This window comes from Festucalex cinctus, chromosome 1 (genome assembly GCF_051991245.1).
Source record: "Festucalex cinctus isolate MCC-2025b chromosome 1, RoL_Fcin_1.0, whole genome shotgun sequence".
NCBI lineage: Eukaryota > Metazoa > Chordata > Actinopteri > Syngnathiformes > Syngnathidae > Festucalex > Festucalex cinctus.
This window is the reverse complement of record NC_135411.1, coordinates 28,859,226-28,879,712: the sequence shown is the minus strand read 5'-3', so window position 1 is coordinate 28,879,712 and position 20,487 is coordinate 28,859,226. Positions and strand designations below refer to the sequence as shown.

The 20,487-nt window shown below is 40.6% G+C and overlaps 2 protein-coding genes and 1 long non-coding RNA gene across 3 annotated transcripts in view; all 3 read right to left on the bottom strand.

Moving 5' to 3' along the window:
* Positions 1–97: 97 nt before the first annotated feature.
* On the bottom strand, positions 98–2,305 carry LOC144022837 (metalloproteinase inhibitor 2-like). Its single transcript, XM_077527985.1, has 5 exons — positions 2,027–2,305; positions 1,282–1,355; positions 1,125–1,227; positions 550–674; positions 98–277 (listed from the first exon to the last, which is right to left on the bottom strand). The coding sequence occupies exons 1-5, from the start codon at positions 2,154–2,156 to the stop codon at positions 134–136; spliced, it is 576 nt and encodes a 191-aa protein (XP_077384111.1). The 5' UTR covers positions 2,157–2,305; the 3' UTR covers positions 98–133.
* A 1,436-nt stretch (positions 2,306–3,741) lies between these two features.
* Positions 3,742–5,573, bottom strand: LOC144022829 (metalloproteinase inhibitor 2-like). Its single transcript, XM_077527972.1, has 5 exons — positions 5,385–5,573; positions 4,803–4,891; positions 4,627–4,729; positions 4,234–4,355; positions 3,742–3,952 (listed from the first exon to the last, which is right to left on the bottom strand). The coding sequence occupies exons 1-5, from the start codon at positions 5,536–5,538 to the stop codon at positions 3,767–3,769; spliced, it is 654 nt and encodes a 217-aa protein (XP_077384098.1). The 5' UTR covers positions 5,539–5,573; the 3' UTR covers positions 3,742–3,766.
* Positions 5,574–5,654: 81 nt separating this feature from the next.
* Positions 5,655–20,487, bottom strand: part of LOC144022845 (uncharacterized) — a 46,317-nt gene continuing 31,484 nt past the window's right edge. The window contains exon 5 of the long non-coding RNA XR_013284417.1: positions 5,655–5,809. This is a non-coding gene — a long non-coding RNA (uncharacterized LOC144022845). The remainder of the gene's footprint in view (positions 5,810–20,487) is intronic.

Below are 20,487 nucleotides of genomic sequence, written 5' to 3'. Positions count from 1 at the left end.
AAACTTCATTTTCCTGACAAGCTAGGATGCCAGCTAACATGTTATGGCCAATATTCCTTTAGCACAAAGTGTAACAAAGTGCAGAATTGACACCATATAATACACACGGCATTGATTTTTATTTTTCATCAGGTTAGGAGCCCCCTCTGTACCAGGCACAAGCACCGTCGCTTCTCTCAAGGCAAGCAAAGTGTTTGTACACCTTCTCCATCAAATAGTCTGCCCACAAGCACTCGGCCGGGCTGCTGCCGCACGGGACGGAGTTGCAACGTGTGATCTGCAGGTGACAGGACAGCAATTTAACAAACATTTTAACGTGACTAATCCAAAGCTAATCATTATTAGCCTCTCTCCAAAAATCAATACTAGACAAGGAACTCGCGTCACAACATGCAATACATCACACTTAATTGAGAGTTTGCTTGCGTCAAGTGCTGCTATTTTGGTTAGCAAAAGTTCAAACGGCCCCAGCAGAACACGTTTCTAAAAACATGCTGCCTAGTGGCCACTACAGAACAGCATGAATAAATTCATGCTTGGCTCTCCTACCTTGCAATCGCAGCCCATTTGATAATGCTTAAGTAGACCTTTCTTTTGCATGGAGGTCAAGTCCGCCCACGGCTGAAAGAAGTCACACAAAGTGACATACAGCGAATTGTTGGAATCCTGTTTGCCTGGAGTGCGGAAGATGACAGGACGAGGTAATTAGGGGACACTTAGTTGGTCAAATGTAAAACTGTCATAGGCAGGAAAGGAGGTTACAAAAGATGTGCATAAAAAAGGTTTACACATTGCACCCAGTGTCCAAAACCAGCTTGCCCATATTTGGTGCTACATATACAAAATGAGGCTCAGAGCTCATGAAATACATTTCAGGTTTCCAACGCGGTGTCAGCTCAGTGCACTGAAAAACAGGCAACACTAAAATCCAGCTACCACCTCAATGTGAACATCTGCTGCCATCTTTGATATACAGTTCACGGTCCCTTAAGTGTAGTGTGGAACCATGAAGAGCACAAAGTACAGTGCACATAGCAAGCTTGCGGGCTTCCCTTTGCGCTGCCACCACACATGGGTTAACGTCGTCACTGTAGCGCAAATAAACAGAAGCAACAAATACACACCTATGACGAGATATTCCGTGCCATTGACCAGATTAACGCCACATGCTGCAAAGTTAGGTGCAGTGTAGATTGATTCAAAATCCTTGTTAGGGCCCTTGAACATCTGAAAAAGAAATAAGTTAGACTTGAATTTGCATGCAGAACTTATGAGTCTTACCTCAAGCTGTTTGATCTCATACGTAATATGATGTGAGGTACAGCGGGACTTCCTAACCACCTTCACCTTGATAGCTAGAAAGACAAAAAAAATACATTAACATTTTATTAAAAAAAATAGATAAATCATACATTTTATTTAAATAAAAAATAAAGAATACTACATGACTTAAGTGATTCTGTAGCCAAGCATTGCAGTACAAATTAGATTGGGAATTGACCAAAAATGGTATCACCTAAAATTATCCTTGAAAAAAACCCTTAGCTAGCGTTTATTTATTAATTAAAAAAAAAGAAAAAAAGAAAAAAAAAAAGAAAAAAAAAAAGGTCTTAATCCTCAAAGGATTTCAAGTTACTTCATAAGCCATTTTGTCACAAACTAGAACAGAAATGGAGTCATAAATGTCAAGGGCCTTAATTAATGTCATTAGCAACACCTGCAGTCATTTTCTTAGAGAAGCATCATCACTGGATTTGATTTTTTTTTTTTTTTAAACAGTTCTTATTAAAAATTAACATGAAAAGCCTTTTTAAACGTAATTATCTGAAAGAAAACTGGGAATTAAGATAAAAAATGGACAAAAAAAATAAAATAAAAAACAAGACGATATGGTCTGAATTAATGTCATTAGGGAAAGAAACAAAAGACTACACTTGCTAATAAAATGAAAATTTCAGAAGCATTAAACTTGCCACATGAAGCCCCAAGGAATGTAGGAATGAATGTGGAGTCCCATTCAACTTACCAACGTCTGATTGGCAAAAGGCCTGCTGCGGATGCTTCGCAAAACAGCTGCAAGCATGTGCATCTTGCTGTAGCCGCCACAAGCACAGCAGCATCAGGGGCAGCACGAAGCTCTTTCCCAGCCAGCTCATTGTTGCACTTCACGCCAACAAAGGAAAAATAATGAATTAAGCAAACAATGTGGGGGAAAAAACAGAGCAAAAAGTGAAGGTTTGCGTTGTTTGGAAGGGGAGCTGTGCTCTGTACAAAGGACTGGTTAGCTATGCTGACTCCTCCTTCGCCAGGGCCTTTTTATGGCTGCAGAATCCGCCCACAATTTAAGTGACGTCACCACCTGCACACGCTGATGACTTTCCGCACTGCCAAGTTAAATATGAATGAATGAATATTAAAAAGCAATTGAAAGAAAGAACTTAATTGCTGACACCCGGGTGGTAAATTAGATTATGAAGATTTGTGACTTCCGACATATATGGAGAGGATTTCCAGTTGTGTTATTGAACAGTTAGTGCGGGGTTCCCAATATTATGGGTAGGTTGTCACAAGTCTCTTGATTGCAATATTACATTTATCAGCACGTCACTATATCAAAAGCATTCTGGTAGTTGCTGTCAGGCTACCGTATTAAAGAGTGCATCAGTCGTCTTAAAAGTGCAATGTGGTTTCCCAGGGCTAGCCTAAAGCTTATTCGTAAGAATGTGGTATATGGTAAACGTTAAGTATGCTATTTCATTAATATTGCATTTGTGGTATAAAAATTCATTCCATTCCATTTTCATCCATCTCAGGTGGCTGCCATTTTGGCAAGTACCACACTCTGCTTTTGACTGAAATTGTCACAAAGCTACCCTCAGGCTTGCATTGCAAATGTCATGTGACCAAGCCCAGAAAACAGGTGATCCGTAAATGTTGAAAGCAGTGCCATTTATTGGTCATTGATATGGGCCCATCTCTCATAACCTGGCAATAGCCAGATATAAATTGCGCTTCACTCAAGTGAGGTCTCCGCAATATCAATCTGGTACCTCTCCATGGTAATTTGCTTGGGAAAGGCGGGACATTCTGTACAATAATTCGAGCTAATTGGACAATGCGACATTGTACACGTTTGTTTTAACAAATCATGGCCATGACTGAAAATTTCATCTTCGTTCATGTTGAAGGGGAAAAAAGCATGAACGTTTTTCCAGCTACAAATGCATGAAGCGCCTCTCACTGTTCAACATTCAACAAGGAAACAGTAATTCTTTAACAGAATTGTAGAGTCCATTCGTCTGTTAGGTTTGCTTATTAGCCCCTGCATACTGAAAATTATGAAGCAGTTTTTGCTTCCTAAATTTTAACCGTGCAAAAGCAGCAAACTAGTTTGAGAAACAGCAAGATTTTGGGCTATGAGACAAGTCACGTCAGAACCAAAGCAGCAATTTTGCTGGCTAGAACAGTAAATCTGAGAAAGCCTGGTTGAATGGTGATTAACAGCAACTGTGCATCAAAATTTGTAGTCATTTTTGCTTATTAAACTTTTTGAAAAGAAGTCAGATGGAGCCTGTCAACCTACATGGGGCACTCGATTAGCAGCTAGCTACTAATATTTGCTGCCGCATTCTACAGCGTTAACATTTGTGATGGGCAACTTGAACTGGGTTTCAACTATCCAACTTCCAGTCATAAACAGTCAAGTCAGTCCCCCCCACCAAATCCACAACACACAGCCAGTGCATTATTTTTATTTTATTTGGAATTAATGGCCTTTGACTTTGATGGAATCATGCTTCTTGGGTGAGGCGTCACCCCTGTACCAGGCACAAGAGCCGTTTCCCTTCTTGAAGCAAGCATAGTGCTGGTACAACTTCTCCATCTGAATGTCGGTCCAATAGCACCCCGTCGGGCTGCTCATGGTACATGTGGGGTCGGTGCATCGTGTGATCTGCAGGTTAGAGTTAGAGGGATTTAGTGAGCATGTTAACCATACATTGCGCTCATCCATGCGTCTGTTCAAGGGGAACTCAAAGCCCTGCCCGTCTAAATATGGTATTCTGATTAACACTGCATTTATTGAATACAAATTGGGTAGATTGCTCCAGCCATTTCAGGGTACTGCCATCTTATCCTGTCAACGAAATGAGCGCCTTCGGGCTCACATTGTGAACAAACTCAGAAAACAGGTGAGCTGAACGATAAGCCCATAAAGACTAATTATGTTGCTACCTTGCAATTGCAGCCCATTTCATAGCACTTCAACAGTTTCTTTTGCGAGGCACTCAAGTCGTCCCACGGCTTAAGGAAGTCGCATGATGTGATGTGCAATGAGCCGTCGGAGTGCAGTCCAGCTGGAACAGTAGAAAACAACATGAGGGGGCAAGGAAAATGTGACAGTATTGGTATGTTGAAATGTTCCATAGGATTGCAGGAAAGTAAATTTGATTTACAAAACTCGTGATTTCAGTCCATTTGTCAAAACAAAGTCCAACCAATTAGCCTTGTTTACATATGTGAAACAGGTGTTCTTTTTTTTTTTAAATACAAACATTGATTTTGCTATGAAAGGCAGTTTGTTGCCTATGGAACAGATTTTTATTTGTGATATATATGTTAAAATACCCATAAGTAGATATTTAATGCCAGTTGTCAGCGTAACACCACACGCAGCAGAACTGGATGCAGTGTAGATGGCATCAAAGTTCTTTTTTGGGCCCTTGAACATCTGGGGGAGGGGGAGATTCAATAAATAAAAAGATCGTTTCATGTCCAATTTGCATAGATGCAGTAAATCTTACCTTAGTCTGTTTGATGACATACTTAATGGTTTTGAGGCCAACTTCACTTTGTGCGCTAGCTACCATTCTGACAACCTTTGCGCTGATGACTAGAAAAATATTTATACAGTTTTGAGGCCAGAATGAATGAAAGACATTGTATTGCAATAGATCTCTCCCCTTACTTGAAGACTAATATTTCACATAAAAAGCCTCTATCAAGTCATGTTTCCCAGAAAGTAGATGGGAAATTGACGAATGAATAAAATAAAATAAAGCCATCTTAGTCATTCATTGCAAATAAAAGTAACATGAGCTGAAGAGGCACCACCTTAGCGTAGTAAAAGTCTTGATTATATGCAGCAAAACCTGTGCTTTTGCCTCTCCTTAAAATGGTCACTTCACACAGACAATTTAGAAGAATTAGATTCTCACAAATAAAACATAAGTACATTTGCATATGAGAGGTAATGTCAATGTGTTGCACACGCCTTTTAGTAAATTTAAAAAAATAATAATCAAATAATGCAAACAATTAACTACTGCGAATCTATGATACAGCAAAGGTCATGACCACTTAACATGGAGTCCTGCTGAACTTACCAACATCTGCTTGGCAAAACACCTGTTGTGGATGCCTTGGTGCACATCTGCATGCATCTGCCCCTTCCTGGAGCAGCCACAAGCACAACAGGACCAGGGGCACTATGAAGACCTTCATCATTGTTTGCTGTGGACAACAGGAGTAGGTTACCATCCCAGAAGAGGAAGTCTATTGCATGTCATTGGGTACTGGAAGGCGGCTTTATAGCTGCAAATGTGTCCACGTGACATCACTTGCACACACACACACCCCCACACACACACCTGTTGCCACTTGATATAATGAGGTTTCCTCTCCTCCCCCTTTTCTTGTCAGGCTCAATGTGTCTGTGTTTTGAACATTTGAACTGGCTAGTTATGACTGGCATCTGAGTCCAGCGGTTCTCAAACTGGAGTCATGGAACCCCCAGGGTCACCAAGCTGAGCTTGTTGGGAAGAAATAAAAAATACAAACAAAAAATAAGTTTCAAAAGTACAACATGACAAACTGTATGCTTGAAAAGATTCAGTCCCCACAACCTTAAACAGGTAAGCAGTGCAGAAAAGGGACAGAGTTCGGGTTTGAGAGTAGGATTTTAAACAACGATTGAGGTTTTAAATTAGGGTTAGCATTAAGGTTTTAAAATACAGTAGTGTTAGTGTTTCAAAGTAGGGTTTTAAACTAGAGCCACGAATATGTGAGTGCTGACTGTCTTGTCTTGAATGCGGCCCGTTCCTTTTTTTATTATTATTATTTTTTTTTTACACTTGTGATCAAAGCAGGCTGGCAGAGCGAATCCTCTCAGCTACGCAGCAACTCATCTGCGAGGTGACAGAGGCAGCTGACTTGTAATTGCCTATGCGAGCCACAAGATAGCAGCAAAGCACTACTGATGGCCTCAACTTTGAACTGCTGGAGTTGCTTGCCACCAGACTGCGTCAAAGTAGCACTAGTCCAGTATGCTGGCGCTGTTACCATCCCACGAAGACATAGACGCCTATTAGACGCCTCGTGACTCATCATAGTTTAGACCGAAATTAGCCCGTCTATAGTTTAGCCCGAATCTATTCTAGACGATACAATTAATCAAGTAAACTATTAAATTCAATGTACAGTGTAGTTTATGACGACTAACGGCGGGGTGTGGGAGGTTTTGTTCGCCATGAATCAATTCAGCGGTTGCATATAAGCTATGAAGGACAATAGAGATAAATGCTACATACACGTCCCTTTCCTAGTTCCTAGTTGGATGACGTCATTTTGCTCTTTTCACGACACGCTGCTGTTCGACCTCAAGCGTCCTAAATTTGAACCATTAGCTTTCATTTCAATGGAAGAAAAGTACAGTGGACTTATTTTAAAATGTCAGTTTCGCCGAGTCAAGAGCTGGCGCCACCTGCTGATCCATCCTTGTGTTACATCTTTACTTAAGAATCATGTATGTTCGACCTGTCACCTGTGCTGAGAATAAAAATTAAACCAACAAACCGATTTTACTATATTCGAAAGTTATGAAATGGATGGATGAATTAATTAATTTATTTTTTATTTTTATTATCCCTAATAAGATTGTCAAACGATGAGAAATATCTCTCTTGTAGTTTTTTTTTTAAGACTTGTACAATTAATAAGTAGCATAATACATATACCTTTTATTATTATTATTATTATTATTATTATTATTATTATTATTATTATTATTATTATTATTAGAGTCCGTGGCTCAGCCCAATTCAGGGGTGACCACACCTATACACAATTATTTGTGATCGTAATACTGAACAGGCATTTTTCCTAGCAGAACGTGTATTCAGCACATACACCACACATTAAAGCATAATCGCTCTGGATTATCTTTCATAGATAATCACTAATAATCACGCCTAACACAGTCCAGACCCAAAGTGTAATCATTCCAGAAAATCTTAAGAGACATTCAAAACCCCCACCCCAACCATAGCCCTCCACACCCAGCCCAAAACACTCTCAACACACCATAGGATAATCACTCAGGCTAATATTTTAAAGACACTGATGATTGTGTCTGGTAATTTTAATTGTAGAGGAAAAATTACTCCACAGGATAATCAGGAAATTCTTTAGAGACATCATACCATCAGGTCTGTGTCAACTTTGAGGGATTATCGGTGTTTGTGTTCATGAGTACAGTCTTTTGACAATGACGTCACAAGTCAAAATGGCGGTCAGTTTTCTCTGCTAATTGAATAGCATTGGACTTTGGATCGTTGTAATTTGATTTGTGAGGATTATTTTGATTTTAAAATGTGCCGTGTCTGTGGATAGATGTTTCGATGCTTAAAGTAGTTGAGGAAGATGACGTCTGGGTTTTCAGCACATTGGTTTTGTTGGATGTCGGATGTCAGCCAGCAGCCAGGGAACAAAATAGTTTTGAATGAACGCAGACAAATTGAATTCCCTCCCCCTCAAGTTCTCTGATGGAGAACGGACGCGTATCGACGGGCAGGAACGACGCGGTCTCAGGTCGATAATATTAACAAAAAGAGTAAAAGACAAGATGGGGACAAGCGGGAGAGGCTGATGTTGTTCCAAATGGACCCTGGGCAAGCGGCACTTTCCTCCTTTGGCTTATTTGTCTTTGTCCGTCATCGCACTTGACATTGTCCCTTGATCAATAAGCACGCAGAAAAGTAGTCAACATGACTAATGTGCTCATTTAGGACCTTTAGCAGTTATTGATTATGAACGGGCCCCTGCCCTTGAACTGCACTTGCACTCGTTTATATGCACAGAGCTAACGTCCTTTTATTAGTGTTGCACCTACACAGTGGAGTAAACCATAGGTCACTGTGAGCAGACACTTGGCATGTTCTCACGGCGTGTCCTCAAGAAAATACTTTCAAAAACAATTCGAAAGCTAAAAAAATATTTTTAAAGCAATGACAAATAACAATGTTAAAAAAATCCTAAAATTAAAATGAAATGAAAAAGTATGCTCTCGAATAAGATTTCAAAAATACAAATGAGTAAAACAAACAAAATTGTATAGTGTAAGCATTGCACATATTTAAAACGAAACTAATTCATAAATTAGAATAAAAAAACAAATACAAATACTTATCATAGTACAGTAAATTTCTGTAAGAAATAATCTGTAAAATTAAATACTTGTGCATGTTACAATATAGTTTAAAAAATGATAGAAACTCATGATGGGCACAGGAGAATGAATTCTGAAGTCTGTAAAACTATTTTGTCTGGGAAGTGGAAAGTTTTTTTGTTTTTTGTTTTTTGTTTTGGTCTTAACTCAGTGGAGCATGCATTTTAACTCCTGAAGAAGAGATCGAAGGCGAAACCCCAGAAACAAACACGAACTGGAAGAGGCTGCAGTAAAGGCCTGGTAAAGCATTTCAAATGAAGACTGTAACAGTCTGGTGAATTCAATGTGTCACAGGTTTCACGCAGTTATTGCAAGTGAGGATTATGCCCCTGAATATTAAATGTTATTCACTTAACATTATTTTCACAGTGTCCGTTCCAATACATTTGCCCACTTGAACAGTGGGTGGCTTCAAACAAAAGGTGCTCTGTCCTCAGTTGTTTAAGGCATCTCGATGTAAATACTGTGAAATAAAAGCTAGAAGTCTCAACTTTTGTCTCTTTTTTTTTTTTTTTTTTTTTTTTTTAATCTTAAGAACATTTTAGGGAGTCTTCAGCCTCCCTAAAATAGGCCGGAGACACCATTGATGGCACCAATGTCCAACATGAAACGCTAATGTCATCTAATGGCAATAATATGACCTCAACACAAATCAATGTTTAACACTCCTTTTTACAGATTTTTTTTTAAAACTTCAAATAATGTTATTAATAACTATGAAATTACTGTATCAATGAACTAAAAGATACAACCATATTTGTATTAGGTAAGATATGTTCCACTTTTATGTTAGTTAAGAGTATGAAAAACGTATTTTTTTTTATTGTACATTAATAAATATATGCAAAATGTGCGATTAATAACATGATATTTAAATCATGTGATCGATTATGATTAAACATTTTAATCAACAAACAACCCTAATGTATGCACACAAACACATGCGCGCACACACAGAATCATTTATATCACATATATACAATAGATCAGGAGGTAGGCAACCCTGGTACTCGAGTCGCGTTACGGTGTGTTTTAGATGTCTCCCTCCTCCAACACAGGTGATTCAAATGAGCAGCTCATCAGCATGCTCTGGAAATCCTTACAACGACCCTCACCTATGTTAGAGGAAAGCGACATCTAAAACACGCAGGATTGTGGCACTCGAGGAGCAGGGTTGTCTACCTTGCTATATAGACAAAAAATAAAATAAAATAAAAAAATAAAAAATAATATACATGTAAAAATGTAAATCTATGATGTCAAAATTCTTAAAAATGTGTACAGTATGAAAAAACATTTAAAAACTACATACAATACAATTTAAACATAATTATTAAATATAGTATAAAACATTTAAATAAAAAAATAAAAAAATAAAAAAACATATATATATATATATATATATATATATATATATGAAAAAGTAGTTTTAGAATAAAACTTTTAAAAATAATGTACAAAAACATTTAACAAACAAAGTGTTTTTCGCATCCAATTGCAAATGCTAAATACCAAACGTGCCCTGACACTGAATTGAACTTATTACTATGCAAAAGGCATAGTTCATGTCCGTTTATCACAGCACCTATACAGTACAGTATAGGTCACCATTAGCAGACACCGTGCACGCCCTCTTGGGGAGGCACCCACAAGCACTGGCCTTTAGAGCAGGGATGCCAGCAAAGCATATAAAGCCAAGGTAATTAAAGCCATCCTTTAAAGCCCTCTGCTCACTACCATGCAGTGTGCCAAGAAAAGGATGCCAATGTTTTCAAGCAAACGGGGGCCAAACACGGCAGAGAAGGCACGCGGGGGATGTCATGGTCTAAATGAGCTCTCGATCGGGGAGGAGGCCCGCAAATGTGTGCTGCCCAGCCGAGGGAACAAATGGTCGGCATTTTCCCCGCCTTGAATGGAGACCATTTGTCACAACCGTGTGGGCACAAAACAACATATTGGCTCACTGATATGCGAGCCAAAATATAACAACATCAGACAATTCATGCCATTAAACATAATGTTGAAGTGTACGTGTTTTCAGCATCTAAATAGCTTTTGTATAAAGATATGGTCAGAAGTTTTTCCGTTGCTAATTGTAAACAAATGCTCGTGGAAGCTGAGGACAGCAGCCAACCTGGATTGGCATATGCAGACAAGACTCAGGACTCAAACGCCTAACACGTCCACGGAAACAGCCCACCAATTAGGAGCGGGCGTTTGTACAACGAAATTTGCACGTCACTGATAGTAGCTTGCCTACGACAAAGGAAAACATTGAGTCTCCACCCAGAAATGTCACAGACAGGCAAAAACAAATTCTCCGGACCATACCTTTAAGTACTTCAGCTTTGTGGAGCTGATCCAGTTTATTCTGTTTTGGAGAAGATTCTATTAAGAGACAGATATTATTATGCACTGTCTTCATCTATCATAGAATGGTTTCCTCGTTTATTTTCGTTGCAGAAAAGCATGCTCTCGCTCTTCCTCCTTGTGTTCATCGGCACAACTTGCACCCACGTACGTGCAGGCAGAGACTAATTAGTCTGTGACAATTAGTAATTAATTGACAATCAGGTGTAGGCTCTTTGAAGTGAATGACGCAAACGCTCTTTGTTCATTTCTGTTTTATTCTCGACTGACAGACGCAACAGTACTTTTGTCTCGGCATAGGAGTTTTGCTAGTCAATGCTTAATAATGAGGACCAAATGACCAAGTTTGACATTTAAACTGCGATGCCAGCCAGCTTATTTCGAGCCTTATATTAGTGTAGGAACAGTCTGCGCCATATAGAGGCAGGGTCTTCCGTTTTCATTCAGGAAAATGCACTATATAAATACAGAATGTATACCAATGAATTTCTCAATCTACACCTCTGGGCTTCTGTTAATGTGTGGTGGTGATTTTTTCCTCTACCCCCACCCCCCCATCCTGTATTTTGCTATTTTGTGTTTGTTTTGTCAACAGCGGGACGTTTTTGTGGACAAACAGTTGTTTACCCCTCCAGCCAATCACAGAGCGGGGGGTGGCGGGGGGCGTGTCACTCACTGTAGGCAGACGGGGCCGGGCGAATTTGTCGGTTGCATGACGTCACTCCCGCCGCAACTTGACAGCACGGCACCGAAGGCAAGTGACGGTTCCACTCCTCCAGCTGGAGCCAGCACGCACGGACTTACACATGAATGGTCGGTCAATGCGATAAGCAGCATTGACAATCCATGCACGGTCGAAAACAAGAGTAAATCTTAGGACTACATTTACTCACTTCCGAGCTCTTAGGAGCGGCTTGGTCTGAAGAGCGACGCAGAGTTGGCCTGCTTGGACAGGTAAGTGACAAACAGCAAATAAAATGTTAGCTTGCTGATTTAGCGACATGCTAGGTAAGTCACTTTGACAAGGGTAACTCGGCAATATAGAACAAGGGTCGAACTTTTCTTATGTCCTTATATTTACACCTGGCATTGAAGCTGAAGCTAAGCTAAGGCTAATGTTGTTTTGAGCTATTAACCCTGTCAGCGATCGAGTGCGGTCACAGGCAGGGGGCGTGAACGTTGAGCTCGTGTGGGTTGCCATGGGAGGGTCCATTTAGAATTGTTTGTTTATAAACAGAAACGGTTTGTTTAAAAACGGAAACGGTCAAAACTCCAGACCTCATCTGTTGCTGCCATTAGAGGCAACGCTCATTTATTTAATTGATTAATTTCATAGTTTTGAATTGTTAGTAAAAGAAAACTAGTCATTATTTTTTATGTAATAATGTTAAATAAGTCATCATATTAAGATAATTTCATTTAAATGAAAAACTTTATTGAAAAGAGGAACAGACTTTTTGTTCCATCATACGTTGCTAAGGGACACTGTTAATTGACACACGGGTGGACGACAAGGAAGGAGCTTGTCCAGAAGACGTGCTTTTTGTTATTATTCCTTTGGAGTGAATGTGGCCAATGAGGTAAATACTTGTCATTTCATTTCTTAATTGTTTATTGTGAAGCCTCTTTATTTTGTGTGCTAATTGAGCTTATTTTCGCTCTTTTCTTAGTTCTGACGGCATTGTTGGTGTGTTGTTTTAACATGTACAAGACATGTAGACGACATAAATGCCTGTTGAAACCCAAGAACGAATTTGAGCCTTGATTGAACTCAAAGGGAGTAACATCATCTTTAATCTTAATGTTTGTGATGTTTTGACGAAAGCATTTCATGTATTTGTTTTGTTTTGATTACAAACAGTTTTAAATGGTAAAACTATGACGTCTTCGGGATGGTGATGATGTCACAAAACATGTGCTCAATACTCCGCTTCCAATCAAACAAAGATTAAGACTTACAGTAGTTTCCAAATGTAAAAATCTTTTTGGGATATAAAGCAGCTTCCTCTTGATGGATATTAGATGTTAGAAGCAATGAATCTCGCCAAAGTGTGGGAGTGCATACAAGCAGAAATCAATAGTGTATAATAAAGCTATATAAAGCTTGCAGTCAATTTCACTTGAGAGCGAAAGCTCATTTCTTGATATTCATTCCCTTTTGGGAGTGACGCTGCTGCGAGATCAACCCCTCTGGACCCCAAATTGGGCCCAGCTGAGGCCCCTTGGATGCTCCCCCACACATTGCAGCACTGTCTGAGATGCAAACATTACATTTCCGTCTGCTGTGAGACGTTCAGTCTGGACCGGACAGCTTTATTTAATCTGCGAGTTGCCAGCTTGCTCGGAGCACAGCAGGTGCTTGCTCATTCAATCTGGGTGGCCGCGAAAGCAATGTGATTATATATATGTGTGTGTGTTTGTTGCATGCGTGTGCACACGCCCAAAGACGCTGGCCAAGAATGAAGATGAAACCCATGAGGGCATGCACAGCCAGTCGTTATATTCTTTGGTGACGTAAGACCATAGCGTCAATTAAAAGAATGTAAGAATTCCGCCATCACCATTTTAAACCCCTCCCCCACCCTCTATTGCTCTTTACATTAATATAAATAAATTGTAGCACAGATCAAAGCATAGTAGATCAATTTGGCAGCCAAGTCACAGGTATCAAAGTTTTCCCTTAGATGTGAGATGGCCAGACGTGTGGTCAGAAAGTGACCACTGTCTATCCCCCGCGGGGTTTCACTGTATTTTACTAACTAAACAAACTCATGTGCAAGCCTGCATTTATATTCTAGCTTTGTGTTCGGGTTGACTGGGCGCTTGTAGGTCGTCTTCATGTCTACAATCTGCAGGCACGTCGTACACTGCTTATCTTCAGGCATGCGTGCGCGCACGTGTGTGAAATCGGCACGGAGCGCGAGTAGGGAACCACAGGCCGGGTCAAAGGTGGCGTCAGACGAGCGGCGTGTGCGTGGTGGGATGGAGTTGTTCAGGTTCAGGCTGCAGAGTGTGGGGTGGGGATTTATCCGACTGAGATGGGACTTCACAGCAGACGTGTTTGCATACTACAGATGAAAGCGCATCAATAAAAATGACTCTAATGAGCTTCAAAGGGGAACTGAATCCATTTTTTTTTTTTTGTTGTTGCAAGAATACATCGTAGGTGCCAGCACTTCTCAAAGCACGGTATTCATTAATAATTCATTTGTAGAATAAGAGTTAAAAAGAATAAGTAATCAACCTGAGCTTGGCCGCTATTGGGCAACATCGGAAAGCAGGTTAGTGGACTATCTGTTTACACTGCAACAAGCACAACTACAGGTTGATGACATAATCAACATAATCGTTTAAAACAAGGGTGTCCAAACGTTTTCCTCTGAGGGCCATATACAGAAAAATAGAAAGCTGCAAGGGCCACTTTGATTTTTTTTTTTTTTTTTTGTAGTTACTTATTAAACATGGTAAAAATCAATGAAGCAATTATAAATTGTTGATATAATATACAGTTACTTATTGAAAACTGCTAACAATCATAAGGCAAATAGTGACCCCTGTGTGCCACTATAATAGATACGCCTCTCCACTAAGCAGCAGCTGAATCCCAACTTGACATTCTGAACCACAACAAGAACAATCGATAGTAAACTGACCACACTTAAGAACCATTCATTTAATGTGATGTTTTCACAAAATGGACCTTGACACTCAGCAACAAGTGGATTAAACAGTTTTTATTTCTGAAACTGAATTATTAGCTGCAAATTTGTGTCTTTGCGTAGCTAGAAATGTTTAATCCAGCCTCTTTTTTTTTGTTTTTTTTTAAACAGCATTGAAAAATTATTTTTAGTATTTGCCGTGGGCCGCCAAAAAATGTATGGCAGGCCGCAAATGTGCCCCCGGGCCGTAGTTTGGACACCACTGGTTTAAAACCAAACCATCACGTCAATGGCTCTGACCTCTGTATGATTTGTTCTGTTATTTGTTTATTAAGTATCATTTTTATGCTGTTTTACTCTTTTGAGGCTCCTTCATGTCGCTTCAACGAGCAGAAAGAAAAACAATAAAGAAGACGAGGTTGCGAAGAATATTTCACAGTGAAATTCAATTCCACCTGGGACAACTTCAACCAAATTTATATTTTTGTAGTGTACAAGTAGATTCCAACTCTCTGTCTCTGCCAATGTGCCCCTTTCCCATTGATAGACAGAAAATAAATTGGACATTTATATTGTCTTGTCCTTCAGATAGTGATTCTTGACTCTTGCAGAGAATACGCTGGTATCATTTTCTGTCCCACAAGCCGAATTGTCCCAAAAGCATACAAACAAGAAAGTTGCCCTTTTGACAGTGTAAGTTGTCTTTCTTCCACATTCAGTGAGCAGTATTAGATCCAACAAGGAGTCGAAAGAAGTCAAAGTGTGAGTTCAGTTCAACATTTTTGGCAAGGTACAACCACCGACATAAATATATATTTCATTGAGACTTTATGTTAAAGTTGAACACAAAGTAACACACAATCGTGAAGTGAAACAAAGTGGATATCTTAATTCAAACATGTTTTACGTCCATCCATTTTTTTAACTGCTTGGTCCTCACAAGGGTCGCAGGGGGGTGCTGGAGCCTACCCCAGCTGGCTTCAGGCAGTTGGCGGGGTACACCCTGAACTGGTTGCCAGCCAATTGCAGGGCACACAGACGAACCACACTCACAAGCACACCTAGGGACTGTCCTGTCATGTCTTTGGAATGTGGGAGGACACCGGAGAACCCGGAGAAGACCCACGCAGGCACAGGGAGAACATGCAAACTCCACCCAGGAAGGCCGGAGCCTGGACTCGAACCCGAGCACTCAATGCTGGGAGGCGGAGGTGCTAACCACCTGGCTACCGTGCAGCCCACTTGTTTTACAAGTAAACAAATTTAAATGTAGGGTGTGCAAAGTATTCATCCGATCATCCCCCTCTGAATTACTATTTTATCAAACCCCTCTCGAACTAAATTGTTTGCCCATTCCTCCTTTCAAAACATTCCTCCTTTGTTATATTCAAAGCTTTTGAAATCTTTTTGTTTCCTTCTCCTGCTTTAAATCTTCCAAAACATTGACCCGGACAAGCCGGTTGTGTTCTTTTCTTTCCTTTCAGAATGAATGAGCACTCGCGGTGAGCTTCGCGTGCCGGTAGCGAAATCATGACAGCAATATTTCATCCATAATGGTCTATATGAAATTGAAAATGTTATAAAATGCTAAATATTTGTGGTCTGTAGCCTATATATTGTTTATTTTTGTCATGATGGGTGGAGTGGTTCAGTGGTAGATTGTTTCATCAATCACATGCCATTGTGACCACGCCGAAGTATTCTTGAGCAAGATACTGAACCACCAGTTGCTCCTGGTGCTGCTCATCAGCAGGTGAATGAGTAGTTGAATGTAAAGTGCTTTGAGGGCCTTGCCAGGTGGAAAAGTGCTATATAAATGAAGTACCATTTACCATGACACTGGCCGGTTGGCGGGGGCCTGGTTGCGTCTCGCCACATCATGCGAAGGAAATTCTGATTTTGAATGCTGCACGTCATGGTGCATGGTCATGATTCGTGATGTTCGAGACCATTTTGTTTCTGGCTGATTCATGCTCAACTTTTGAGGAGTCACAAATATTGACACCAAATACCATTACCACTAATACATAAAATTCCCTACCCAAAAATTACGGATGATTTTTAGGAAAGACCATCCATCCATCCATTTTCTTGACCGCTTATTCCTCACAAGGGTCGCGGGGGCTGCTGGCGCCTATCTCAGCTGGCTCTGGGCAGTAGGCGGGGGACACCCTGGACTGGTTGCCAACCAATCGCAGAGGAAAGACCTACATATTCAATATTATTATTATTATTATTATTATTATTATTATTATTATTATTATTATTATTATTATTGTTGTTCCTGAAAATTGCATGAAATTAATGGCAAATTTCTATTCCTAAAATTTCTAAATTCTAGTTCTTGATCATAAGACGGCCACAGGAGGGTGGCCAATACTGGCATCGCCTACCGCTGCGAGTGCCGATACCTTAAAATCAGACTAGTATTTGCACGGATACAGATACCTGGTATCGGCAGTACCACCTTTGCCTCAATTTGAGCCAGGAAAAAAAAAAAAAAAAAACTTTCTCCAGAAGGTAAAAACCGCTGCCACATATTGGTGGCCCTAATAGGAATCTCCTTTCGGCTATTCCAGTGTCAACCAGCAGATGGCAGTAGTTTAACAGGCTTCTTCCTCCGCCGCCTCCTCCACAGGTGACAGATGAGCCCACAGAGCTCCCCCAACAGTGCAGCAGCACTTTTAATCCGGATCAGATTTACGATGTCAACAGTGGCAAAAGTCTCCATTGCTTTTCGTCTACGATCAAATTGAAGGCGTGCATAGATGTTAAATAAAGAGGAGGCTGTTTGGCCCTGTCGTCGAGAGGCAGCGGTGGATGAGAGAGGGGCGAGAAGGTTTGCTCATACTGGCGTGTGATTCATGCCAGCAGGCTTTGACTGAGGAGGAAGATGCAAGGTGAGCTGATAACAAGCACTCCGTCATGGCGGGAATGAATTGGAAGACAAAGTGTTTATTGCGAGAGGAGACGACCTGTGCAAAGTTGAAATAGCAACTTGAAACAACAACACAAAAATGATGAGACGCAACATGGATGCACTCCCATTTCCATAAAAGACTCCCTTCTCCCGAGAGATCACTATTGCCTTAACAGGCTGGCTAAATGAGCTTACAGAGGGGCCAATTAGACAAGTGAAGTGTGTCCATGGTGGGCCAACAGCAATAAATACACACACACACACACACACACACACACACACACACAAAAAAAAGACTTAGGCAGGATTTACAAAGCATGCTTGAAGTGACACAATCCCGATTTTTGGCTCTCAACTGGCACAATTGGGATACGTGTCATGCCAGTGGAAAAAAAAAAAAAGTGAAATTGAATAGGTTGGAATCAGGCCTCCAATACTTGTACTGTTCATGCCAATGTGAGTGCAGCTTCTCCACTCTTTATAAAAAACAAACAAACAAACAAAACAATGCAAAAGTTTCCGTTAGTCTTTCTTAGTTGTGACAACTTGAATGGTGTTGAACCATCACACAATGTTACTTTGGATGAAATAGATTTTCCTATGATTATCACGTACAGTTTACTTAACTCATTCAAACCCCAAAACGTGTATACATTTTTTAAATAGTTTGTCCTAACTCCCCACAACATATTTATACGTTTTTTTTGTTTTTTTGTTTTGTTTTTATTAATGGAGGAGCATACAGAAGGCTTTGATGCAGCTTCCGACCTGAACATGTTACATAAAGCAATGGTAGTTATTAAAAAAAAAAAAAAAAAAAAAAAAAAAAATGGCCAACAGGTGGCAGCAGAGTATAAGAGATCAGCCAGGGCCATGTTGCAACAAGCTCTTTTTGCCAGGAATGTGAAAAATGATGAAACTTAGCTATATTCTAATGCTAATTACTGCAAAATGAAAACAAATACAAATGTACTTTTTTTTTTCCTGATGAAGAAGAGCCTCTCATCTTGCTTTTAGTAGGTTCCGTGTTTTTATAGCACTAGAACACAATAATCTATGGGACTTGCAAAATCAGTCAAATTCCAGGAAAACAGCCGGGAGTGAAGGTCTTTGCTTCAGTGAAAATGGCTGGGAGTGAATGAGTTAATAACTGTTATTATAAGGACACATTTTTAAGTTGGCAACTCAAAAAATATATATACGACAACTGACTTTTGCATATTTTGAATTTAGCTTCTTTCCTTCATTATTTTATGTATTAATGTATACTTTCCTGCCATTGGCTGGCAACCAGTCCAGGGTGTACCCCGCCTACTGCCCAAAGCCAGCTGAGATAGGCTCCAGCAACCCCTGTGATCCTTGTGAGGAATAAGCGGTCAATAAAATGAATGAATAAATTCCGTGTGTTCACTGTCCATTTCAACACTTGCGTAGTCGCTTCAGTGTAATTTGGGCATCTGCGGCTCGTTTTGTGTTCCATGAATGTGAAAAACCGTCTCGAATGTGTCACTAGAAATGCACATGAACAAAAGACATTCAAAAAAAAATAAAAATAAATAAATTCTCGTGCTGGCATTAGGCATTTGACCGGTGGTGTCAATCCAACCTTAGAGACGTAAAAGATTTAGACGGGGCAGGCTGAAGATTTAACATCCTGTCTCCACTCTAAACTTTGGCCATCTCGTCGCACAGTGCGCGCATAAATCTGCCAGAGTGACGCATGGCCGAACGTTCCTGTCGAGGAGCGCGGCCTTAATGGCGTACGCATCAGTGCGAAGACACTGCAGCCGGGAGAGGGAACACGAGGGCAGCCCCACAAATTAAATAGCTTCGGAAACTACTACAGCAGAATGAATGGTATCTTAAATGAATGTGAGAGTGAGTAGGTGTTTGTCTTTACTGTATGTACTTGATTTACTGGCGATCCGTCTTGGGTGTACGTGTCTCTCTCAGCTCCCCAGCGACACTAATGAGGACAAGAATGAATCCAGCTTTTTTATAAAGCGCTTAGGGCAACGTAAATTCATGGCTTCAGAAATTCTAAGCTTGTGGAGTTCCTCAGGGGTCTGCCCTCTGCACTTCCACTTGCACTCATTGGATTAGGCTCAAAGTGGTTAAGGTGGAGGGATAAGTGTGCCCGATACTCTGCTGTCGGGGCGCATTTGTGCACACCTCAGAAAAATCCACTGGTGTGTCAGAGGCCAGATGCTGCATAAGCACTCCGGCTGCACAAAGATCATAAAGCAGTGGGCGGCCTTATTGATTTTGTGGCCTTTATCGGTGTTTCCACATGGCCACTGGATGGACGCAGCCATCATCTTTTATGTGTACGTTTACAGCAGCCCGCCAGAAACAAGAGGTCTCAGCGCCCGAGCCAAAATGTGTCATTTCTGTGTGGATTTTCTCATTTGCGCTCGTGATTCAGAGCGGCTATCGCGGCGTGTTCATCAGCGCCGCGCCGCCCTGGAATCAATGCGGACCCCACTGCGCTCCAATTTCTCTAAATCAATTTCCATTCATGAGAGAAACGCACGAGGCTGCAAAAGGTTTGTTGATATGATTTTTTTTTTTTTTTGGTCTTTGTTCTGGCCACTCTTTCTGTCAGTTATATTAGTCTTATTGAAGCTGGCGTTTTTCAGTGAAGAAAATTGTAAGGCAGCAACTATACTTTAGCGGGGTAATGATTATCACGATAGAATGATTATCTATTGGTGCGCAATTTAATATTTACCATGGCAAATCCTTATGTATCGACTACAGACTTTATTGAAGCATGGAACTGAACGATGGCGAATCTGGATGTGACCTGAAGATGGCGCTGTTTCCAGATATAGTGATTATGTTGAATGTTTGTAAATATTATCCATCCATTTTCTGAACCGCTCGTTCCTCACAGGGGTCGCTGGAGCCTATCTCAGCAGGGCACACAGAGACGAGCAACCATCCACACTCACAAGCACACCTAGGGACAATTCGGAGAGCCCAATTAACCTGCCATGCATGTCTTTGGAATGTGGGAGGAGACCGGAGTACCC